At 34.8% G+C, this 20,404-nt stretch overlaps 2 protein-coding genes across 4 annotated transcripts; both read right to left on the reverse strand.

Annotated features, from left to right (window-relative positions):
• Positions 1-702: 702 nt before the first annotated feature.
• pknox1.1 (pbx/knotted 1 homeobox 1.1) lies at positions 703-9,541 on the reverse strand. Its single transcript, XM_073845631.1, has 10 exons — positions 8,287-9,541; positions 6,175-6,305; positions 5,380-5,551; positions 5,131-5,301; positions 4,931-5,045; positions 4,557-4,654; positions 4,335-4,463; positions 4,168-4,244; positions 1,420-1,583; positions 703-1,290 (listed from the first exon to the last, which is right to left on the reverse strand). Exons 1-10 carry the CDS (start codon positions 8,338-8,340, stop codon positions 1,100-1,102), a joined length of 1,302 nt encoding a protein of 433 aa, XP_073701732.1. The 5' UTR covers positions 8,341-9,541; the 3' UTR covers positions 703-1,099.
• Positions 9,542-11,494: 1,953 nt separating this feature from the next.
• Positions 11,495-19,744, reverse strand: ndufv3 (NADH:ubiquinone oxidoreductase subunit V3). Of its 3 annotated transcripts, none has more exons than XM_073846161.1 (4): positions 19,647-19,744; positions 19,271-19,376; positions 14,737-15,744; positions 11,495-11,793 (listed from the first exon to the last, which is right to left on the reverse strand). In XM_073846161.1, the coding sequence occupies exons 1-4, from the start codon at positions 19,689-19,691 to the stop codon at positions 11,621-11,623; spliced, it is 1,332 nt and encodes a 443-aa protein (XP_073702262.1). In that variant the 5' UTR covers positions 19,692-19,744; the 3' UTR covers positions 11,495-11,620. The 3 variants fall into 3 exon arrangements, with proteins under 3 accessions (XP_073702262.1, XP_073702261.1, XP_073702260.1); XM_073846160.1 differs by having other exon boundaries at positions 19,265-19,376; XM_073846159.1 differs by having other exon boundaries at positions 19,259-19,376.
• Positions 19,745-20,404: the final 660 nt, after the last annotated feature.

The raw sequence follows: 20,404 nt of genomic DNA on the forward strand, positions 1-20,404 counted from the left end.
AACTTTGTAAAGGCTTTAATATGTTATACTATTGTAGTGTTTACAGTCCTTAAATAATTGTTAAAAAACAGCACACAATTAACAACATTTACTGTAACATGGTGTGGCAAAATACTCAAACTTGACCTTTATTTGACTTTAATATGGACATTTTATGCCATAAACCATCAACTCTGATTGTTAAGGGAAGCTTTGTACATGTTAGATCAAACTACATCTAGCCTAGAGTAAAAACAAAGGGGTCCCTCTGAAACGAAGGAACATCTTCAGCATACGGATGATTACTGGAAGAGACTTTGATTTAACTCGTATTACTAAACTGAATCAACGTATCAGGCTTTCTGTGCTTATCAGCAGTATAGTTTTACAAAAGAATACGTAAGGCATTTTGTAAGTGAGTGTTAAAACCAATTTACATCTTTAAAATGGTTTAGAATCCAACATCTTTTGTGTTTTTTCTAAAAAACGTTTAAGTCATCCCCTGAAAACAGGGCAGATAGTATAGTATCTGTACATAAATATTCCCTATAAAACACAAACTAAAAAAAAAGAAAAAGACACTTTTTACAACGTTCATATATAAAAATAATACTCTCTTTTCTCGAACTCCGTCTTGGAGCCTCTCTACAAGCGTGAGCATACTGAAGAAAACATGAACATGCAGTGTGAAGAAAACCAGCACGACGACAAACTCTTAAAATCTTGGCATTCAAACGAGTTAATATAGAAAACAAATTCATTACAAACATTCACTAAAGAAGCTTAAAAACGTTCCTCTGCGTTCCACTGTTGCAACCTTCTTGAAGTGTCTCTATATAAAAGTGCACGCACCTGCACATCTACGCAATAAAAACAGGCGCTGAAATGCGACTGCTCGCATGCTGCACCTTTCAGTAACGTTGTGCTCTCTGTAAACTGTTTGTGTGTGTTTGTGTAACATATAGGCCAACATACAGTACTCTTAATTATTTTTTGTAGTGCACAAGTATCAGCTTTGCTGAAAGTCTACGATGGGACTGGATCTCTTGCCACAAGTACCGTGTGCAAGTTTTCCAATATAAATGTAAGCATGCAGTGTGTGACCTGCGATCCACGTGTCTTAGTCGCTAACATCTAAACCCAGCCCGGTCATGTTAGCGGATGACAAATCTTCGTCGTCTTCATTGCCGCTTTCCTCTGATTCATCCTCGCTGTGATTTCCCATCATGACCTGCTGCATGGCCAGAGTTGCTCCATCTGATGAAAGTGCCTGGAAGCCATCGACGTTCATCCCCACTGTAACCATACTACCTGCACACAATCACAAGACACATATTCCACTGTCAAAATTCAGTAAAGGGAAATCTCAAGACAAACTGAAATTCTTGCTTTCAGATTGTGGCATGAGTGCTGTAAGAGCGCATTATTTCGAGACAGTACCGTCTGGCATTGTGAGCTGCTGCTGGGTTCCAGATGAGGCGATGGTGTCAGACCAGAAGCGGTGGAGCGGGCGGCTCTGAGCAGTCTTCTTCTTGGTTTTAGACATCTCTGTGGAGTTGGCATCCAGCATTGGCTGCAAGATCCGTCTTCGAGCATTAATAAACCTGCAGGACAAAAGCAAAACAATCGGTCATTAAAAAAAAAAAACATTCAACTTCAAACATTATGCCATCGTGTTGAAAAGGTCACGTGTGGTTAGTTTATCTTTGCACTCCAGTTTAAAAAGGTAGGGTAGGGCAAAAAACTTTTTTGCATTTTCTCCACCAACTTCAAAATTAACCAACATTGTAGTTTTACCTTTTTTTGTAAAGGGTGTTTGACTTTCTTTGCACGTTCGCTTTGTAAACCCTGGATCGGTACTTCCGTCTTCGTTGTGCGTGACCTTCCTAACATTATTACGTAATGCATGAGGTTAAGCTAGTGCAAGATGAGCAATTGTGGTTAAAAGGTATTTACATTTTTATTGTTTTAGGAAAATTACCAATTGCTTCGCTAAATAAGACCCTTATTCCTTGGCTGGGATCGTGTAGAGTCATTTAAAGCTGCACTGAAACTTGAATTTGGAACTTTCAACCCTTTTAAGTCCATTATATGGAGAAAAATCCTGGAAGGATTTCCTCAAAAATAATTTCTTTTCGACTGAAGAAAGACATTAACATCTTGGATCGCAGGAGGGTGAGCAATTTATCAGGAAATTTTAATTCTGGTGTGAACTAATCCTTTAAAGACACATTGTTATGTAATAAATGAACAAAACACAAAGAACGACAAATGTTTGCACTGATGATATATGCCCTAGTGAGGCAGCATTTTAAAAGATTATAAGACAACAAAACCTTCAAATTGTAGGCATCTTGATTATTCTGCCATCTACGGTTGATGGTCACTTTGACCAAAAATGTAGAATCACATTTAATCTTAATAGAGAAGGGAATTCCATAATGAAATTTTTAAGCCTAATGAAAACAATGTGTCCTTCAAGTAGAGGCGGAAATATAACTACAGTGCTGCCCACGAATATTGGCACACTTGGTAAATATGAGCAAAGGTGAAAATAAATATGCATAATGTATCTTTTTGATCTTTCATTAAAAAAAAAAAAAAATCTAAACTTTCATTGAAGTAAAACAATTGAAAGTGGGGGAAACTCACATTATAAAATAAATAATTTTCTCCAATGCATGTTGGCTACTATTATTGACACTCCTAGTAGATTCATTCATATTTACATTTTGTAGCACAACAGGGTGACTAATATTGTGCAGCCATCTAGCCATGACTTTCTGTTCCACAGGATTATAAATATGAGGAACACAAAAGCCAAATTCCCTTAATCATCCATCACAAAGTGTAAAACCAAAGAATATAGTTCTGATGTGCAGAACAACATTGTTGAGCTGCACAAAAATAAAAATAGCTAAAGGATTGAAAATCCCAATTTCTATAATCTAGGGCAATAATTAAGAAGTTCCAATCAACTAAAGATGTTACAAATGTGTGTCTATATCATCCTAATACATGCTAAGGAGGAGAGTTTGAGTGGCCAAAGACTCTAAGGATAACAGAAAATTGCAGAGATTAGTTGAATCTTGGGGTCAAGAAAACCTAAAAATTACACCAAACAGCCTCTACACATCACCACATTTTGTTCAAATGGGTTGAGGGAAAAAAAAAAAAAAAAAAAAAAAAAAAAAAAACTTCTGGCTCATCCAAAAACAAACTCCAGCATATTTAGTTGTCAGACACGACTGGAACTTCAAACCGGACTGGCTTCTATGGTCAGATGAAACACAAAAAGAGCTTTCTGGCAGCAAACCCTCCAGATGGGTTTGGTGCAAAAAGGAATAAGTACCACCCCATGTCCACGGTGAAATATACAGCTATATCTTTAATTTTGTGGACCTATTTTTCTGCCGGAGGTCCTGGACGTCTTGTTTAGATACATGGCTTCACGGATTCTAGCAAATACCAACTGATAAAAAAAAAACTAAACCTGACTGCTTCTGTAAGAAATCTTATAATGGACCATGTTTGGATCTTCCATCAAGACAATGATCCAAAACAAACACAAAAATGTGCCACCGAGCACAAAATGAAGCTTCTGCCATGGCTGTCTCAGTTCCCTGACCTGAACCCTATTGAAAATGAGTGGGGTGAACTGAAGATGGGAATATAAAAGGATCTGGAAAGATTCTGGATGAAGGAATGGTCTCTGATCTCTTGTCTGGTGTTCTCCAAACTCATGAGGCATTATAGGAGAAAACTCAGAACTGTTATCTTGGGAAAAGAATGTGGCAATAATTGGGTGCCAATAATAGTGGCTACATGAACTAGAGAAAAACATTTGCTTCATGAGATTTTCCCCCCAATTTCCATTGTTTTACTTCAATGAAAGGTAAGAAGTTCACATTTTTGAATGAAAGATCAAAAGCATAAACAATGCAGATTTATTTTCCAAAGGTGCCAATATTAGTGGGCGGCACTGTATGAGTTATGATTGGGGGGATTGTATTGTGAAAAAAAATTTTGCACTAAAAAAAAGTAGATTCTTGTTTGTGTATGTTGTCAATTATGGCTCTTATGAAGAAAATTAAAATCCAATGAATTGGTGTCAGCAGGTCACACTTACAAAAACAAAAAAGGAAATCGGAAAATAAAGTCACTGTCTACTTTGTGTGACTGACTTACCAATTGTTGACTTGGAGTAAAGTCAGGTTTGTTTGAGTTGCAATTTGCTTTTTCTCCTCCTCAGTGGGATAGGGGTGCTAGAGATAAAGACGGTGAACAGTGGAGTTTAAGAATTTCAGGTAACACATAGGTAATAGAAAACTTTAAATGTGTGTTTGACAACTAACCGCAATGTGCTGGAAGAGCCAGGAGCGCATGACGTTGGTAGCCTGCTTAGGGAGAACACCACGCTTGTTTTTAGGTGAGCTGTCGTCTCCCCCGAAGAAACTCAAGTCCTGATTGAGCTGAAGCTGGAGCTACAGGAGGAACAAGGAGTCAATGATCAGAGAGACTGCTTGTGATTGTGTATAAATATGTTTGTGTGTGCTCTGCTGGAGTGTCATGCAAACCTGTGAGTTCTGGATGTGTATTGTTCCAGGTGAGATGGCTTGTGTCACCACTTGTCCCTGTGGTGTGACTACTGTCACTGGCTGATATACAGTATTACCTGCATAAAATCAAGGAACCATCACTGCAACCAAACAGTTACTGGAACCAATTTAATTCAGATTGTTCACGTGTAATGAGCAAAATCTGGTTTTCTAGGGATAATAAATGTAATAAGCATTTTTGTGTTGAATATTGTTCATTTTCAACACCTTACATTCAGTCAAGTGGCTGCATGCAAACAATCAAAAACTTTAAACTAACAAAAAGTTCAAATGTGCCACATATGCATATGAATATAATTCAGCGCAGCTCCCAATAACAGATAAATATGTACCTGCGACCATTTGTGATGGATTGACTGTTGTCACTGTTACATTGCCTTGTTGAAGACCTTGTGAGGGCACCACGACACCCTGGGGGCTGAGGGCACTTGAGAAAGGGTTGGACAACTGCAAAAGAATAAATAGATTAAACAATGCATCAATGTACACATTGTGAGTGTTACTGTCTAAAATAAATGAAAACAGCACTTACTTGATCATGGACTGGAGAGTATGGGCTGCCTGGCTCTCCACTCAGTAGTGTCTCACTGTTCATCTTGGTCTTGAGGCAGGAAATGTAACGGCTGCAGAAGTCCTTGCACAGGTCGCTAACTTTCTCTAGCTCTAAAAGATGAATCCTCAGCACCTGGATGGCCTTGACCATCTGATATCAAGCAAACCGTCGTAAGATCAAAGCTATATACAGTAATATTAGCTATTTTGATGTTGTCACATCTCATACCAAATTGTCGAGGTCTGGGTCTTCACTAAAGAAGGCTTTGCCCTCTTTCTCCTGACTGCGTACAAAGTTTTCTATGTCAACATCAAAACTGGCAGAAGTTACGCAGTCAGAGCCCTGAGTGGACTGCTCACACTTCTCAAACAGCAGAGCCAAGAGAGGAAAGAGGGGATGTCTGTGGAGGAGAAAAACGTGTAAGAGAGGAAATTGGTCAAAATTTTGCTTTAAAAAAAAAAAAAAGTAGTTTTGCACATTTAAAGAAGACTACATTTAAAATACAGTAAAGACAGCAATGTTGTGAAATACTATTACAATTGTTACTTACACACTATTGTTCTGTTTAAATACTGTGCAGTTGCTTTGACACAATCTGTATTGTTAAATGTGCTATATATAAATAAATAAATAAAGGTGACTTCACTACAATTCAAAATAACTTTTTTTATTGTAATACATTTTAAAACGTAATTAATTCCTGTGATGGCAAAGCTGAATTTTCAGAATCATTAATCTAGTTATCAATGTCACATGATCCTTCAGAAATCATCAATAATATGATGATTTGCTGCTCAAAAAATATTAATCTAATCAATGCTAAAAACAGCTGACTTAAAAAAACAGTTACATGATTATACAATTCAAAAGAACAGCATTTATTTGAAAAAGAAATCTTTTGTAACACATGTCTTTACTGTTTGCATCCATGCTGAATAAAAGTATTCAATTTTGTTTTACAAATCTTTTTAAGGGTAATGTATGTTTATAAAATGTATGGAGTATAAATTCAGACAATCTCACCTATATATACAGGCTTTGTAGACATCCAATTGTGTTTGTGGTTCAGTGGATACAGGGCTGCCGGAGCTTCCTGTGTTTCCATTGGCAAAGCCCTTTTCAAGGTCACTCTCTGACTGCTCCATGACCTGCATCTATTTCAGAAGTAAAAAGAGAGAACAAAATTACAAATCAAAGGAAGTCAAACTAAATTTTACAATAATTCTTTAAAATTCTATTAATTTTATGAGATTTGATTTTTAAAACCCTGACTTAAGTGATTATTATCTAGCATAAAAGGTAAAATACAAATCAAACGTAGTCAAACTAAATGTTGCATTAGTTCTTAAAATTTCTAATAATTTATACAAGATTTGCAATTTTTGCAGTTTAAAACCCAAAATAAGTGAGCGTTATTATCTAACAAATATAAATAAAAATACATATAAGAACAAAAATATAAAACAAAGGAAGGGTTACTAAACTAAATTTTATAATAGCTCTTTAAAATTTCTATTAATTTTAATATGAGATTTGCCATTTTTGTGGTTTTAAAACACTGATTTAACTGACTATTAATACCTAGCAAAAAAAAAAAAAAGTCCAACAATTTTTATAAACGTTCTTTAAACTTCTCTTAATTATACATGAGATTCGCAATTTTTGTAGTTTTGAAACCCTGATTGTTATTATCTAGCAAAAACGAATAAAAATACAAATCAAAGGAAGTCCAAAATAATTTTATAATAGTTCTTTAAATGTCTCTTAATTTTATACAAGATTTGAACGTTTGAATAGTTTAAGTCCCTGATTTAAGTGATTGTACTCATCTAGCAAAAAAAGAATAAAAACTACAAATCAAAAGTGAAACAAATTTTTAAAATAGTTCTTTAAATTTCTTTTAATTTATGAAATTTTTGTAGTTTAAACTCTGATTTAAGTGACTATTAATACCTAGCAAAAATAATAAAAATACAAAATCAAAGGAAGTCAAACTAAATTTTCATATTAATTCTTTAAACTTCTCTTAATTATATATGAGATTTGTAATTTTTGTAGTTTTAAAACTCTGATTTAAGTGATTGTTATTACCTAGAAAAAAAGCATAAAAATACAAATCAAAGGAAGTCAAAATTAATTTTTTAATAGTTCTTTAAATTTCTCTTAATTTTATACAAGATATTATACTTTAAAATCCTGATTTAAGTGATTTTACTGATCTAGCAAAAAAAGAATAAAAAAACACTAATTATTTAAAATTAAAAGTCAAACTAAATTTTATAATCGTTCTTTAAATTTCTTTTCAAGTTTTGTACAGTTTTTGTACAGATTGATATTATTTAACAAAAAACTAAAACCAAAAACAAAAAGTAAAACTAAATTTTATCATCTTTAAATGTCTCTTAATTTTATACGAGATTTGCTATTTTTCTAGTTTAAACTCCTGATTTAAATAAACGTTATTATCTAGTAAAAAAGAAAAAAATCAAAGGAAGTCAAAGTAAATTTTATAATAGTTCTCTTGTTTAAAATTCTCTTAATTTTATACGAGATTTGCAATTTTTGTAGTGTAAAACTACGATAATTGTTATAACCTAGCAAAAATGAATACAAATACAAATCAAAGTCAAACTACATTTTTATAGTTCTTTAATTTTTTTATACAGTTAAAATCATGGTTTGTTATTTTCTAGCTTAATTAATCAATCAATTAAAAACATAATAAACAATACGTGTAGTAATAATTATGAGGTTTGACATTTTTATAATGTTTAAAACTCTGATTTGATTCATTTGTTATCCAGAAACAATCTAGAAAAAATATTCATAATACATTTCTTTGTTATTTGGTAAAAGATGGTTGAACTTAAACCCTGTCAACACTATAATTTGCGTAAATTAATAAAATGTTAATATTAATTATTTTTGCTAAGAGGTCTTAATATATCAAAGATGAAGAGAAAATTAGGACAAATATGAGAAAATGTGTAGGTCTGTTTAATGCCAATTTAATTGTATGTTAGAAAACGTTTTTGAGGGATAAAAAGTAATGGGACACCAAAGTGTGCGGTTTTCATGTAAAGTGTCAAACAAAAAAAAAATCTTTTGTTTGACATTTGAATATCTTACACCTACCTGCTGGTCTCCCTCCTGATATTTGTCTATGGACACAGACTGGGCAGCCATCATATTCAAAGTGGCCACTGCCAACACTGGGGCATTATATGGGCAGGCAGCAGGAAACGACCTAAAAGTAACCACATGTGCAACTGTTCTTAACACTTTTTTTTTTTCTTAAATGTTAACTTAACCAACATAAGCATACAGGTTTATTTACTCTTTTAAATAACTTAATACATACAGCTGATCAAAGGAGAAAATAATGAAGTAAACTTGCAAAGGGAAGCCTGAATGTATTGATATATAAATCCAAAGTATGTACAGTAGAGGGCCATTTCCATGCTTTGCTTTACAACACAGACATCCACACACCCACTAGCACATCTGCTGTGGTGGGTGCGAATACTTTAATGTTTATCTCACGTCTTGCGACATTTCGTGTTTCCAAGGAGTTCTTTTCACTAAACATAAATGCTTTGCACAGTTACTAAACTACGCTCACTTCATATATTGGAAAAGACGTTTAAACCAATCTCAATCAAAAAATCATTTGCTCATTTCGTGTACAAACCAAAAATAATTGTTAAAAGTGTAAAAAATTAAATGTGAAGCACCAAACATTAGTCGGTTATCTGTTCGTTTAGCCATCGACACTGACTATACTTTGAAGGATATGAAAACACTAGTCGGTCTAGATTAAACGTTCGCGTTATTAGGACTGAGAAGTAAATGTAGCAGCGGGTGCTAAAGTAGGAAACGCCATGTTTCTCTGTAACAAACGAACAGAGCGGTTAGCTAGTGCATTATTAGCCCGCTAGCAACCACAAGGAGCGAGTCGCTACAGCAGCACACGACGAGCGCCAAACCGCAGCACCATCTAATCCTCCACGTTTCTATACATGAGCGATGTCTTCGATGTGAATGCTTTTTAAAGCAGTTTTAATGACTGTTATTTAAAAACCAACTATAAAGCGATTAATTTAGCCCGCAGACTGTCGTCTAGCGCTTCTCTGGCCTGAGAGCGGGGAGAGAGGGAGGCAGAGAGCTGCTAAACCCGGGCCTTCACTCAGCGCTCGTCCTTGCTAGAATGAAACCTCCTGTCCCTTAAAAAGCCGACATATTTTTTTTTCTCCTTCTAGAGATTTTGAGGACAAGATTGGCTCGACTGTCCCATGCAACTCCCGAGAGCCCCTAACAGCGTATGCTCTCTTTCGCTCAGCCCCGGGCATTTTTGTGTGTTGCGCGGATTGTTTGATTGATAGGGAACGGAAAAAGACGAGTTTGAGTGACAGCTTACCTGGGTGCCAATCTTCGTCACACTGACAAGCGGCTGCAGCAATCGGGATCCGCATTTGTCGCGCTACGTCATTACGCACGGGGACGCAGGGCATCCAGCTCATGAATATTTACGCAGGGGGAGGAGATGTGACGTGAGACGAGGCGAAGTTCTCGCCCTCAGCGAATATTTTAAACACTCCCCGTTATGGGAGTACCAGGATCGGGACAATTATTTTTAAATCAGTGGCATTTAAGTGTAATTTAGTTGTTTGATGTTCTGTCCAAATTATCTCTTTGTCTACATTTTGAATAAGTCTTTGTATTGATGAGCAGTATGAAAAGAATTCTTAAAAGTACATAAATGCCACTTAGTTGCTATGGAAGCTTGTTTCCACACGAAATAAATAAATAAATAAATGGTCATTACTACTTTTTATGCATTTTCTAATAAGTCGTAATTGTGAGACACACTACCAGTCAAAAGTTTTTGAACAGTAAGATTTTAATGTTTTTTAAAGAAGTCTATTTTCACCAAGCCTGCATTTCTTGATCCAAAATACAGTAATGTTGTAAAATATTTTCACTATTTAAAATAACTGCTTTCTATCTGAATATATTTTAAAATGTTATTTACTCCTGTGATTTCAAAGCTAAATTGTCAGCATCATTACTCCAGTCTTCAGTGTCACATGATCCTTCAGAAATCATTATAAAATGCTGATTTGCTGTTCAAGAAACAATTTTTCATTTTTTAAATTATTATTATCATCAATATTTAAAACAGTTGAGTAAATCTTTTCAGGGTTCTTTGGTGAACAGAAAGATCCACAGATCAGCATGTATCTGAAGCTTTTGAAACATTATACACTATACCATTCAAAAGCTTGGAGTTATAATTAAAGTTTATAATATTTCAGATAAATGCTGTTGTTCTGAACTTTCTATTCATCAAAGAAACCTGAAAAAAATAACTACTCAGTTGTATTCAACATAATATTAATAATAATACATTATGCAGCAAATCAGAATACACTGTAAAATGTTTTCACCAGTTTCAACTTAAAAACTTAAGTTTAGCAGCTGCCCTAAAGTTTTAAGTTAAATCAACTTAAGTCATTTCAACTCACAAGTTAAATCAACTCATTTTATTTGAGTTAAAATTACTTGTAGTTTCAAGCTGATTTAACTTAAACTTTTAGGGCAGCTGCTGAACTTTTTTAAGTTGAATCTGGTGGAAACTTTTTTACAGTATATTAGAATGATTTCTGAAGGATCATGTGACACTGAAGACTGGAGTAATGATGCTAAACATTCAGCTTTGAAATTACAGGAATAAATTACATTTTAAAATCTATTCAAATAGAAAACAGTTATTTTGAATAATAAAAATATTTCAAAATGTTACTATTTCTGCTGTACTTTGGATCAAATAAATGCAGGCTTGATGAGCAGAAGAGACTTCTTAAAAAAAAACATTCTAAATCTTACTGTTCAAAAACTTTTGACTAGTAGTCACATTTATCTTTTTATTTTTAATTATGTAGTGGAAACAAAAGACATGTAAAATGTGAACTCGGAATTCTAAGAAAAAGTGAATTGCGAAGAGAACGTTTAAATTAGAACTGCATGAAACACAATCCAAATTGTGAGATATAGTCACTATTACCCATTTCAAATGTTTAAATTCCGTGGCAGAAAACTAATAATTAATGAATAAAACATTAGAAATTAGGTCATTTTGAAAGGGTTGGAACTGAATTGTGATGGTCTCACATTTTAATTGATTCAGGAAATATCGCCAATTTTAATTAGAAGTACACTACCCTTCTTTATGTAATAAAGTCAAAGCAAGCATCGCCTCATTAGACTAAAGTTTAAATTGAAACCAACACCATTCAAATATTGTATAAGACAATAGCAACAAATAACTCTAGAACTCTAGAACCAGTCTTAAATCATTTTAATTCCATAATTATAGAATTCTAGCATAAAGCTTGAGATTTGCCAGTAAATCAATCAATGAACATGTGGAAGAAACAGGGTTGTGGACAAAGGTAGAAATAACACAAGCTCAGTGGCTGGGTGAGGGTCTGCCTGTGGAAGGCTGGGGCAGACGGTGTTTAGACATCTCTACATCCATATCAGCAAAGGTGTACATGTTGTAGTTGTGGTGCTCCAGGTTCTTGTATGTGGTGTTGTCAAAAGGTTCAGGCTCTGGCTCCGGGGCTTTCTCTGGGGCTTGTTCTGAGGAAATCAATAATGTAGGAGATTAAATATAATACGTGGAACTGGGGAAAAATATACTAAATGCATCTGAAAGCAACGGAAAGGCAAGAAGTTGTTTTGGAAAAAAGCCCATACAATGAGTACCATACCCAAGGGACAAGTAACTAAACATTTCTTTAAAGAATGGAAGATGATCTTGAATGGATTTTGAATTGAATATGTGCAAGGACAAATCAAAGTATTTTTTTTTACTAAGTAATGATCATAGAAGGAAGTACATCTAAGAGAGCTGAGAAAAAGTCTTCCTATTGATTCCTTACTCTTCAAAAGGATTTCTGATTGGGATCTTCACACTTTCATGGCGTTACAGTAATCACTTTCAATCCACAGGTGGTCATTTACACAAAAAGGTGTGAGGGGCCTCTATCTTTTTACCTAGACTATAGGCGTCTGACAATTTCTCTCACAAAAAGCGTAATTACTCTGTAATTTTCCATCTCACCTACTACAGCTTTAGTCAAACTCTAAAAATCAAACTTTAAAGTAAACCAGATGCTTATAAAGACAGGATCTTTCCACTTTACTCTATTATTTTGCTCAGTTTTACCATAAATGTTACAAAACAACCTTATAACACCCAAAAGAGCTACAGCATAAACTGATAAACCAAACATCCCACATATGGGTATCCAAGATTAAAAAGGGAGGGTTATGACTGACAATGTCAAAAATAAACATCAACATGGGATGCTGGAACAGGAAAAAGAATGGATTAACTTCAGTCTTCACATGGGAAAATAACATTGATATTACCTTTAGCGTAACATGATCACACAAACCATGTTTCACAAATTAAGAAAATGTGTAGGCCTACATCAAGCACAAAATATTATTAATCAGCCCTGGGAGAGGAGATGCTCATACATACAGGGGCAGAAATACCGAAAGAAACAGGAGAGCGAGAACAGAGCTTTAAATTGTCCGTTTAAAAAATAAATAAATAAATAAATAAACAGCAAAAGCTAGTACTAGTACTTATGGAGGGGTAAAAAAATAGTATGCTTTGAATGCAGCCAGTGAACTCATCATGTACTGTATATACATAATTACTCTGCACCACTGGATATGATGCTGTACAGAAACATTTAATGTACCTGTGCATTCAATAAATAAATAAGGTGTTCATAATGTTGAGGTGAGTTGCCTTTAGTTTTTTGTTTTCTATGGAAAAATGCCATGAGCCACAACTATTCTACCCCTCCAGTGTTCTTAAAGTGCGTTCATACATACAGCAATTTTTTCATTAAAGTGAGAATATTTTTGGTTTTAGTAGGCGTTCATACAGTCCTATTGTTATTGAAGTGTCATAGCTTTTGAGAATCTGTTATATAATGAATAATATACAATCATGATGATGATATGCATTAATGAATCATTGCATTGATATGCATAAATGCATTTTCAACAGTTTTCCACACATAACATAATTTTTTATTTTTTGTCTAGAGTCCCTTAAAGGAGAGTCTAGTTAATAAAACTAGTTACTGTGTTTTGCCTTTGTGGAGCAGCACTGTAGCCACATCACATCTCATTTGCATGAAGATTAGGGTTGGAAATTTACAGGGGCTTGTGGTAAAAATGGCACTGAAATGAACAAAAATGGTCAAATTCAAGACAATCAAGCAATGTATTACAGCTGTCGCAATTAAAATGAAATGTGAAAATAAATGATAAGTGTCAATTCACAGAATTACATTTAAATTGGCTCACACTGCATCAGTTTTTACACACTGTTTTGTGCAGCGTTGAGCCTTATAACCAATCGAACAAATTTCTGTTGAACTTAAGAATGCATTGGCCAATCAGAGGCACTTAGATCAGTCAGCGCTAAAAATTCCGGAGCTGTTGATGAGTGCACATGGCCACACACTCACAAATTTCCTCATCATACAACAGAGTAAAGATACGATATAAATAAAAGATGATGTGCCCAAAAATGTTTTATATATCAATATTAATAATCATTATTACAATCTAAAGAGGAATAATCTACAATAATGACTTTTTTTTTTTTTCATAATCTTGCCGCAGTATGAGCTCCTTTTTTTTTTACATGTGTAATTTAGGCTATGTTCACACAACAACGATGTAGTCAAAAATGGAAGAGTTTTTCCCTTACATTTTAAAAAGTTTGTAAACATGACGTTTTCAAAACGATTTGTGTTTACACATATCCGCGAAAACTGCCAGAAATGCAGTAATTGGGTAAATTTAAGTATTTGACATTAAAGACAAATGTTAAAAATGCCCATGGAAATCAATTCCTGGGGGCAAATATTGCTTGTTAATGAAAAAAGTTAATTTCTGAGCCTGAAACTAATCGTCTCTGCTTCTCATGTTATTGCAAATTAAGAATTACTGTAATTAATAAACCACTTTCGGGCTGCATATTGCTTTATGTGTGAACGCCTTTTTTACAGTTAGTCTTGCTGATGAAAGCAGAAATGCACAGGAGGGGAGCACTATTAAAGTAACTATAGTATATTTGATACTTTTGGAAAACATGTTTGGTTAATTTCAGTCTAGATCTACAGAACTATTTTGAAACGAGTTGCATGACTAATTATACTACAATGCAGACAGATAAGTAGTGAATGAGTAATTAATAGAAGCACTCCAAACCTCAACCCAAACCTCAAGGTATAATTAATGAAGTCATGCAAAGTCATGCAATTTTCTGAAAATACAACAGTTAATAAAAGAACTAAATAAGAAAAGCAACTTTAATGCAAGTGCGTAATGAAGATTAAAAGTTGCAAAGCCATTTGAGCAAAGCCTTTGTGCAAAAGCAACCCACTGCCGCCATGAAAAGATTTTAGTGTTGAATAAATGGTAAGAAAAATGTGTTTCTGTGATGTGACGGATCCAGAGAAAGAAACGGAGTAAGATTGTGTGGTGTACCCTCAGGTGTTTCCACAACGTTCGTCTCAGCCCGAGCCTCTACAGCATCAGCCACCACAGGTGCAGGATCTACCAGTTCTTCTGAAGGAGCTGCCGGCGTTCCTGCCTCCGCTTTGGATGAAGCATCTTCAGGTTTGGCTGCAACATCTCCAGGCACCTCAAGAGCTGCTCCAGGACTAGGTTCAACAGCGGTTTTGACTACTTCTTCAGGACTGGCTTCTGGCAGGATTTCTGGAACAACTTCTGCAGCAACTCTGACAGCATCTTCAGCTTTGATTTCTGGTTTCTTTTCAACAACAATCTTCTCCACAGGAACTTTTGTTGCAGTGTCTACCAACTTGTCAGGAGTGTCAGCTGTAATTGATTCACTGGACACTTCTGGAATTGCTTGAGTTGTTGAGGAAGATAATATAAGAGCAGGATCAATAAGGGTTTCATCTGATGCATCTGATTTAGCACTTGGTGCAGGAACCTTTTTTGGTTTTTCTTTAGTCACAGTTTCAGCACTTTCTTGGGCTTCTCCAAATGAGACAGATTCAGGCTTTGCTTTCTTATCTGCAACATCTACGTCAGTCGTCAGACTAGGAGATTTCTTCTCCTCTGCTGCTTTATCTCCAGACTCTGGTGTTTCAGTCTTTGGTTTCTCTTCATCAGAATCAGAGTCTGAATCAGAATCACTGGAGGATGAAGATGAGGATGAAGAAGAGCTATCGTCTTGATCTTTCTGTACTTCTGCCTCAACATCTGAGGCCTTACTTTGTTTGCTTTTTGCAATGACTTCATTAGTAGGTGGGACTTCAGTAATCTTTGCTTCTTCAGCAGCAACTTCAGCTGTTGCCGTATCAGCAACTGGGCCGTCAGCTGTCGTCTGTTTTGCAGCGGCCTCAGAAATTTTAGACTCACCTAAAGCTACATCTTTGGGAAGAATTCCTGTGGCAGACAGCTTAGAAGGGAAGGCAACTGCGGGCTTGTAGGCTAGAAGAGAGGCCCTCTCATCGGCCTCTATGGCTGAGGAAACGGCAAATGGGATAAAATATATGAGAGTGTTTTTGTAGTTTATTACATTTGAGAAACCCTCCTGTTCAGTGTAACCATTAAACCCAGCAAACACTATGAGAAAACCTTGCACACCCAAATCAAAGTCCCTTTAAGGTTTGTCAGTCCACTTAGCAGCCAACTTGTCAACGCCTCCAAAGCAGCTACTTTCTAGCTAGGAAAAGGCATGCAAGTACAGCACTACTTGATTGTGGAAAGACCAAAATTTGTTTGCTAAGCAACAATCAATAAAATAGTTCAAATGTGGGCTGAGCATCTTTAGCTAAACCAGGCTAAAAACTGCATTTTCAGGCTAGTCCAGCTAAAGATCACTTGAAATCAAAACAGCTGTTTTGTGTCTTTAAGTCCTTGTCTGTAGTTCATAGTTCTAGAGGCCACCTACACTACTGTTAAGTTTGGGGTCAGTAAGATTTTTTTTTTTTTATTTATATCATTAAAATTTCATTCAGATCAAAAATTACCATAGAATATTACAAAAAGACTATTATTCTTTTCTATTCATCAAAAAATCCTCATCCTAAAGCAGCACAAATGTAGAGATACAATTTTTTTTTTACTAAATACTAGTAAAGTGTGTACAGTTTTTTTTTTACTCTCTTGAATTACAATGTCTCCTTGCCTAAATTATAAATACCTGTCGTCACGGACTAATAGCAAGTAATAGCTTGCTACTAAAACGAAAAACAAAAAAAGGACAAGCCCTTTAATATTACCCATACCAAATAATGACATTAAAACCATTTATTTGCACAGTGCTGTCACCTTAAATAGTAAAAGCATTGAAAAATAACCAAGGATAGTCATCCAGATACCTTTAAAGGAAATTAGCACATGCTTTTAAAACCAATTAATATAACTAAATGGGCTTACATTGTATGTCCTCAACCAGTTCAGCCAAAAGTAAATGATGCTTTTGAAAGCACATGCCTTTGGAAAGCATGAGGTTAAAGAAGATGATCTAATTCAAAGGCTGTCCAAATACCCACACTTGTGGTCTTGGTCACTTGAAAGCATGTGCAGATGACATGAAGTAAGTGTGCAAGACTGTCCCAGGTCTGAAAAAGGGCAAAAGCTCAGTGCCTTTAATGCACACTAAAACCACAATATCCCTAATATTGCTTTAGAGGCTAAGTGTGTATCCCAACTAATACGCCACAAAATTGCGAGAAAAATATGAAAAACTTCACAGTGCAAGTTAAATTAATTAGGTATTATATATAATTTGGTAGTAAAATGAAAAGTGTTGCTACTGTTGATTATTGCATTGGTGCAGAGATGAGTATTGGTATTTTGCATTGAGGTATGTTTTCATTAGGATTTTATCGCTTGAAGAGAGACATTTATCAATCCTAATTCTCAGTTTCACACTTTAATCATGTTGTTCCAAACCTTTAAAACCGTCTTTCTTTGGTAGAACATAAAATAATATATTTTGAAGAATGTCTTTAACCAAACCAGTATCTGTTTCGTTATTTATTGTCCATACAACAAAAGTCAATGGTCCATACATCAAAACCGCTTGGTTGCCAACAAAAATTTACATACAACTTGCAGAATCTGCAAAATGTTAATTATTTTAGCAAAAATAAGAGGGATCATACAAAATGCATGTTAATTTTTATTTAGTACTGACCTGAATAAGATATTTCATATAAAAGACATTTACATATAGTCCACAAAAGAAAATAATCGTTGAATTTATAAAAAATGACCCTGTTCAAAAGTTTACATACACTTGATTCTTAATACTGTTGTTACCCGAATGATCCACAGCTGTGTTTTTTTTTTTTTTAGTGATATTTGTTCATGAGTCCCTTGTTTGTCCAGAACAGTTAGACTGTCCGCTGTTCTTCAGAAAAATCTTTCAGGTCCCACAAATTCTTAGATTTTTCAGCATTTTTGTGTATTTGAACCCTTTCCAACAATGACTGTGTGATTTTGATCCATCTTTTCACACTGAGGACAATTGAGGGACTCATAAACAACTATTACAGAAGGTTCAAACATTTTCCAGAGTGTGAAAAATCATACAGTCATTGTTGGAAAGGGTTCAAATACACAAAACTGCTGAAAAACAAAGAATTTGTGGGACCTGAAGGATTTTTTTGAAGAACAGTGAGTAGTTTAACTGTTCAGGACAAACAAGGGAACAACTATCACACACAAAAAAAAAAACACTGTGCTGTGGATCATTCAGGTAACAACACAGTATTAAGAATCAAGTGTATGTAAACTTGGGCTCTTTTTTTAAATTCAGCTGTTATTTTCTTTTGTGGACTATTATTTAAACATCTTTTATGTGAAATATCTTATTCAGGTCAGCACTAAATAAAACACTTGACCTCAAGTGTATTTTTTTGGGGGGGTGAAATGACATGAGGGTGGGTAAATGACATTTTCATTTTTTGGGTGACCTGTCCCTTTACTCAGAAGCATTACAAATCAATAAATTGCGTTGTCTGCTACATATAGGGACATCTAAATAGACTTTTTTTTTTAAGTGCAAAATATAGCACAAAATGTGTAACACAGCTCTGAAAAAAATGTGACTTGTATTATTACAGCACTATGTTGTAAGATTGTCCCTTCAGTTAATCAGGGCCCGTATCTTAAAGCTTCTAAGAATCCTCTCAGAAAGCTCCTAATTTAGCTTGAAAATTCCTACGTAGAAGTCTTTGCTTAAGATTGATTCAGAACCAATCTAAAAGCAACTCTGCGCGAAGAAAAGGCAAAAACTTTTATCTTAGTGTGGAGGCGGGGTTGACCCCATTGCTAGCTATGACACAGCTTTTTGAAGACTGTAATTGGTTGGTTGTCCCAGAAGGAAATAAAAGAGCACTTTTAAGTGTAGGGTCTAGTAGTATAAGCCTTCACTTTGAAATGATAAATGTATTTTTTCCTGTTTTACATATGTACATATTTTTACTGTGGACATTGAAAATGATGCATGTGTTTTTCCAAGGGTTAAAGTCATCGTTTAATTTCTTGATTGCCACTTTGAAAAGATTTCTGGACATTTTAAGCATATTTTTTTGACTCCCTTTAATGCATTTGTCATTGCAATAAAATTCTATCACATTATATTGGCAGTTAAAAATTTGGGCTGGTTTTTGCTGAAGTGGGCGGGTTTTGGTGAGCTTTTGGGCTGGAAATCGTCAACCCGATCTGGCAACACTGGGAGCAACTCTTGCAAGTTTTTTTATTTTATGAATACGGGCCCAGATGTTTTACACACACCCACTTGTGTCTTCACAACATATTATGTAAGTAGACTAATGTAAGTGCTCAAGTGCAGAGACAACAAATGTGGGTAACAGGGCAGGCCCTGATTATGGCAGAAGATGCTAAAATAACATGCTGTGAACACATTGTGAGTATAATACAGTGTGTGAACATCACACAAACGAAATATTAAAGATTCAAACATGAGATGGGAGATGTATGAAAATAAAAAGCATGCCCTTACTCTTACTCTTACTTGGAGCCTTAGCTTTCTTTGCTGTTTTGGGTGGGACGTCCGCTTTAGTGCAGAGAGCTGCAACAAATGGGGTCCTTGGTGTCCCCCAGCCCTCACGCAGGAGACACTGTAAAGGCATAGTATTAATCCTGAAACACTTTTAAATTAATTACAATTATATATATGTTATATTGGGCAATGTTACATTTTACTGTCTTGACTATGTAACAGTCTGTCAGGCTGATCATTTCACTAAGGTTATGACGGACAGTGATTCAAGTCCCGATTTAACGGGTTCTTCACCAAAAACTTCTTCGAAAGACACTTGATACACATTTACAAAGTATCTCTAGACCATCTTCGTAGACATACAAGAAGATTAGTTTATTATTATTACCTTGACAGATCCAAGTCGACCTAACCTGAGCAGGGACGCCGCCATCTTTGTTCTCCTGTTATTATTGTCCGTGTGGGAAATGCTATTCAAGAATCGGTCGTTATCAATGGTTTTCTCAAAATGAAGCGCTTACTTTTTATTTTGAAGCAAGAAAGAACATAATAAAAGTCGTCCATATTTTTACAAAACACTTTTCGTTATCTTTCGTCATTACATTTGATAAATGCAAAAGAAGTTTTATAAAATCGTTGCTGAATGTTTTCACAACATTCACAAGGGGACAAATGAAACACTATACAAAATGGATTTAGAATATAAGTGTACGTCAAAACTGTTAAGTTTGATTGTACAGCCATTGCATACCTCCTTAAAAACATTAAAAATCTTACTGCTCAAAAGTTTTTTACTGGTTGTGTCCACCATACTTTTTTAAAGCTTGGAGTCAATTTATTTATTTATATTTTATACTTTTATCAAGGATGCTTTGAAGTGATTTATATTTCAGATAAATGCTGTTCTTCTGAACTTTCTATTCATTATTCATCGAAGAAACCTAAAAAGTTCTACTCAGCTGTTTTCAACATAATAATAATAGATGTTTTTTTTGAGCAGCAAATCAGAATATTAGAATGATTTCTGAAGGATCATGTGACTGGAGTAATGATGCTAAAAATTCAGCTTTGAAATAAATTACATTTTAACATTGAAATATAAAACAGGTATTTTAAATGGTAAAAAATATTTTTAAATTATAATGT

The sequence above is a fragment of the Garra rufa genome, chromosome 8, assembly GCF_049309525.1.
Source record: "Garra rufa chromosome 8, GarRuf1.0, whole genome shotgun sequence".
NCBI classification, from domain to species: domain Eukaryota; kingdom Metazoa; phylum Chordata; class Actinopteri; order Cypriniformes; family Cyprinidae; genus Garra; species Garra rufa.

Coding starts and splice junctions, on each gene's coding strand:
- pknox1.1 (XM_073845631.1), bottom strand. CDS start 8,340: ATGATGGCTGCCCAGTCTGTGTCCATAGACAAATATCAGGAGGGAGAC. Junction 6,306..8,286: donor ATCAGGAGGGAGACCAGCAG/GTAGGTGTAAGA, acceptor CTTCTGAAATAG/ATGCAGGTCATGGAGCAGTC. Junction 5,552..6,174: donor TACAAAGCCTGTATATATAG/GTGAGATTGTCT, acceptor TCTCCTCCACAG/ACATCCCCTCTTTCCTCTCT.
- ndufv3 (XM_073846159.1), bottom strand. CDS start 19,691: ATGGCGGCGTCCCTGCTCAGGTTAGGTCGACTTGGATCTGTCAAG. Junction 15,745..19,258: donor GGCTCCAAGTAAGAGTAAGA/GTAAGGGCATGC, acceptor CCGTTTCCTCAG/CCATAGAGGCCGATGAGAGG. Junction 11,794..14,736: donor CGTTGTGGAAACACCTGAGG/GTACACCACACA, acceptor TGATTTCCTCAG/AACAAGCCCCAGAGAAAGCC.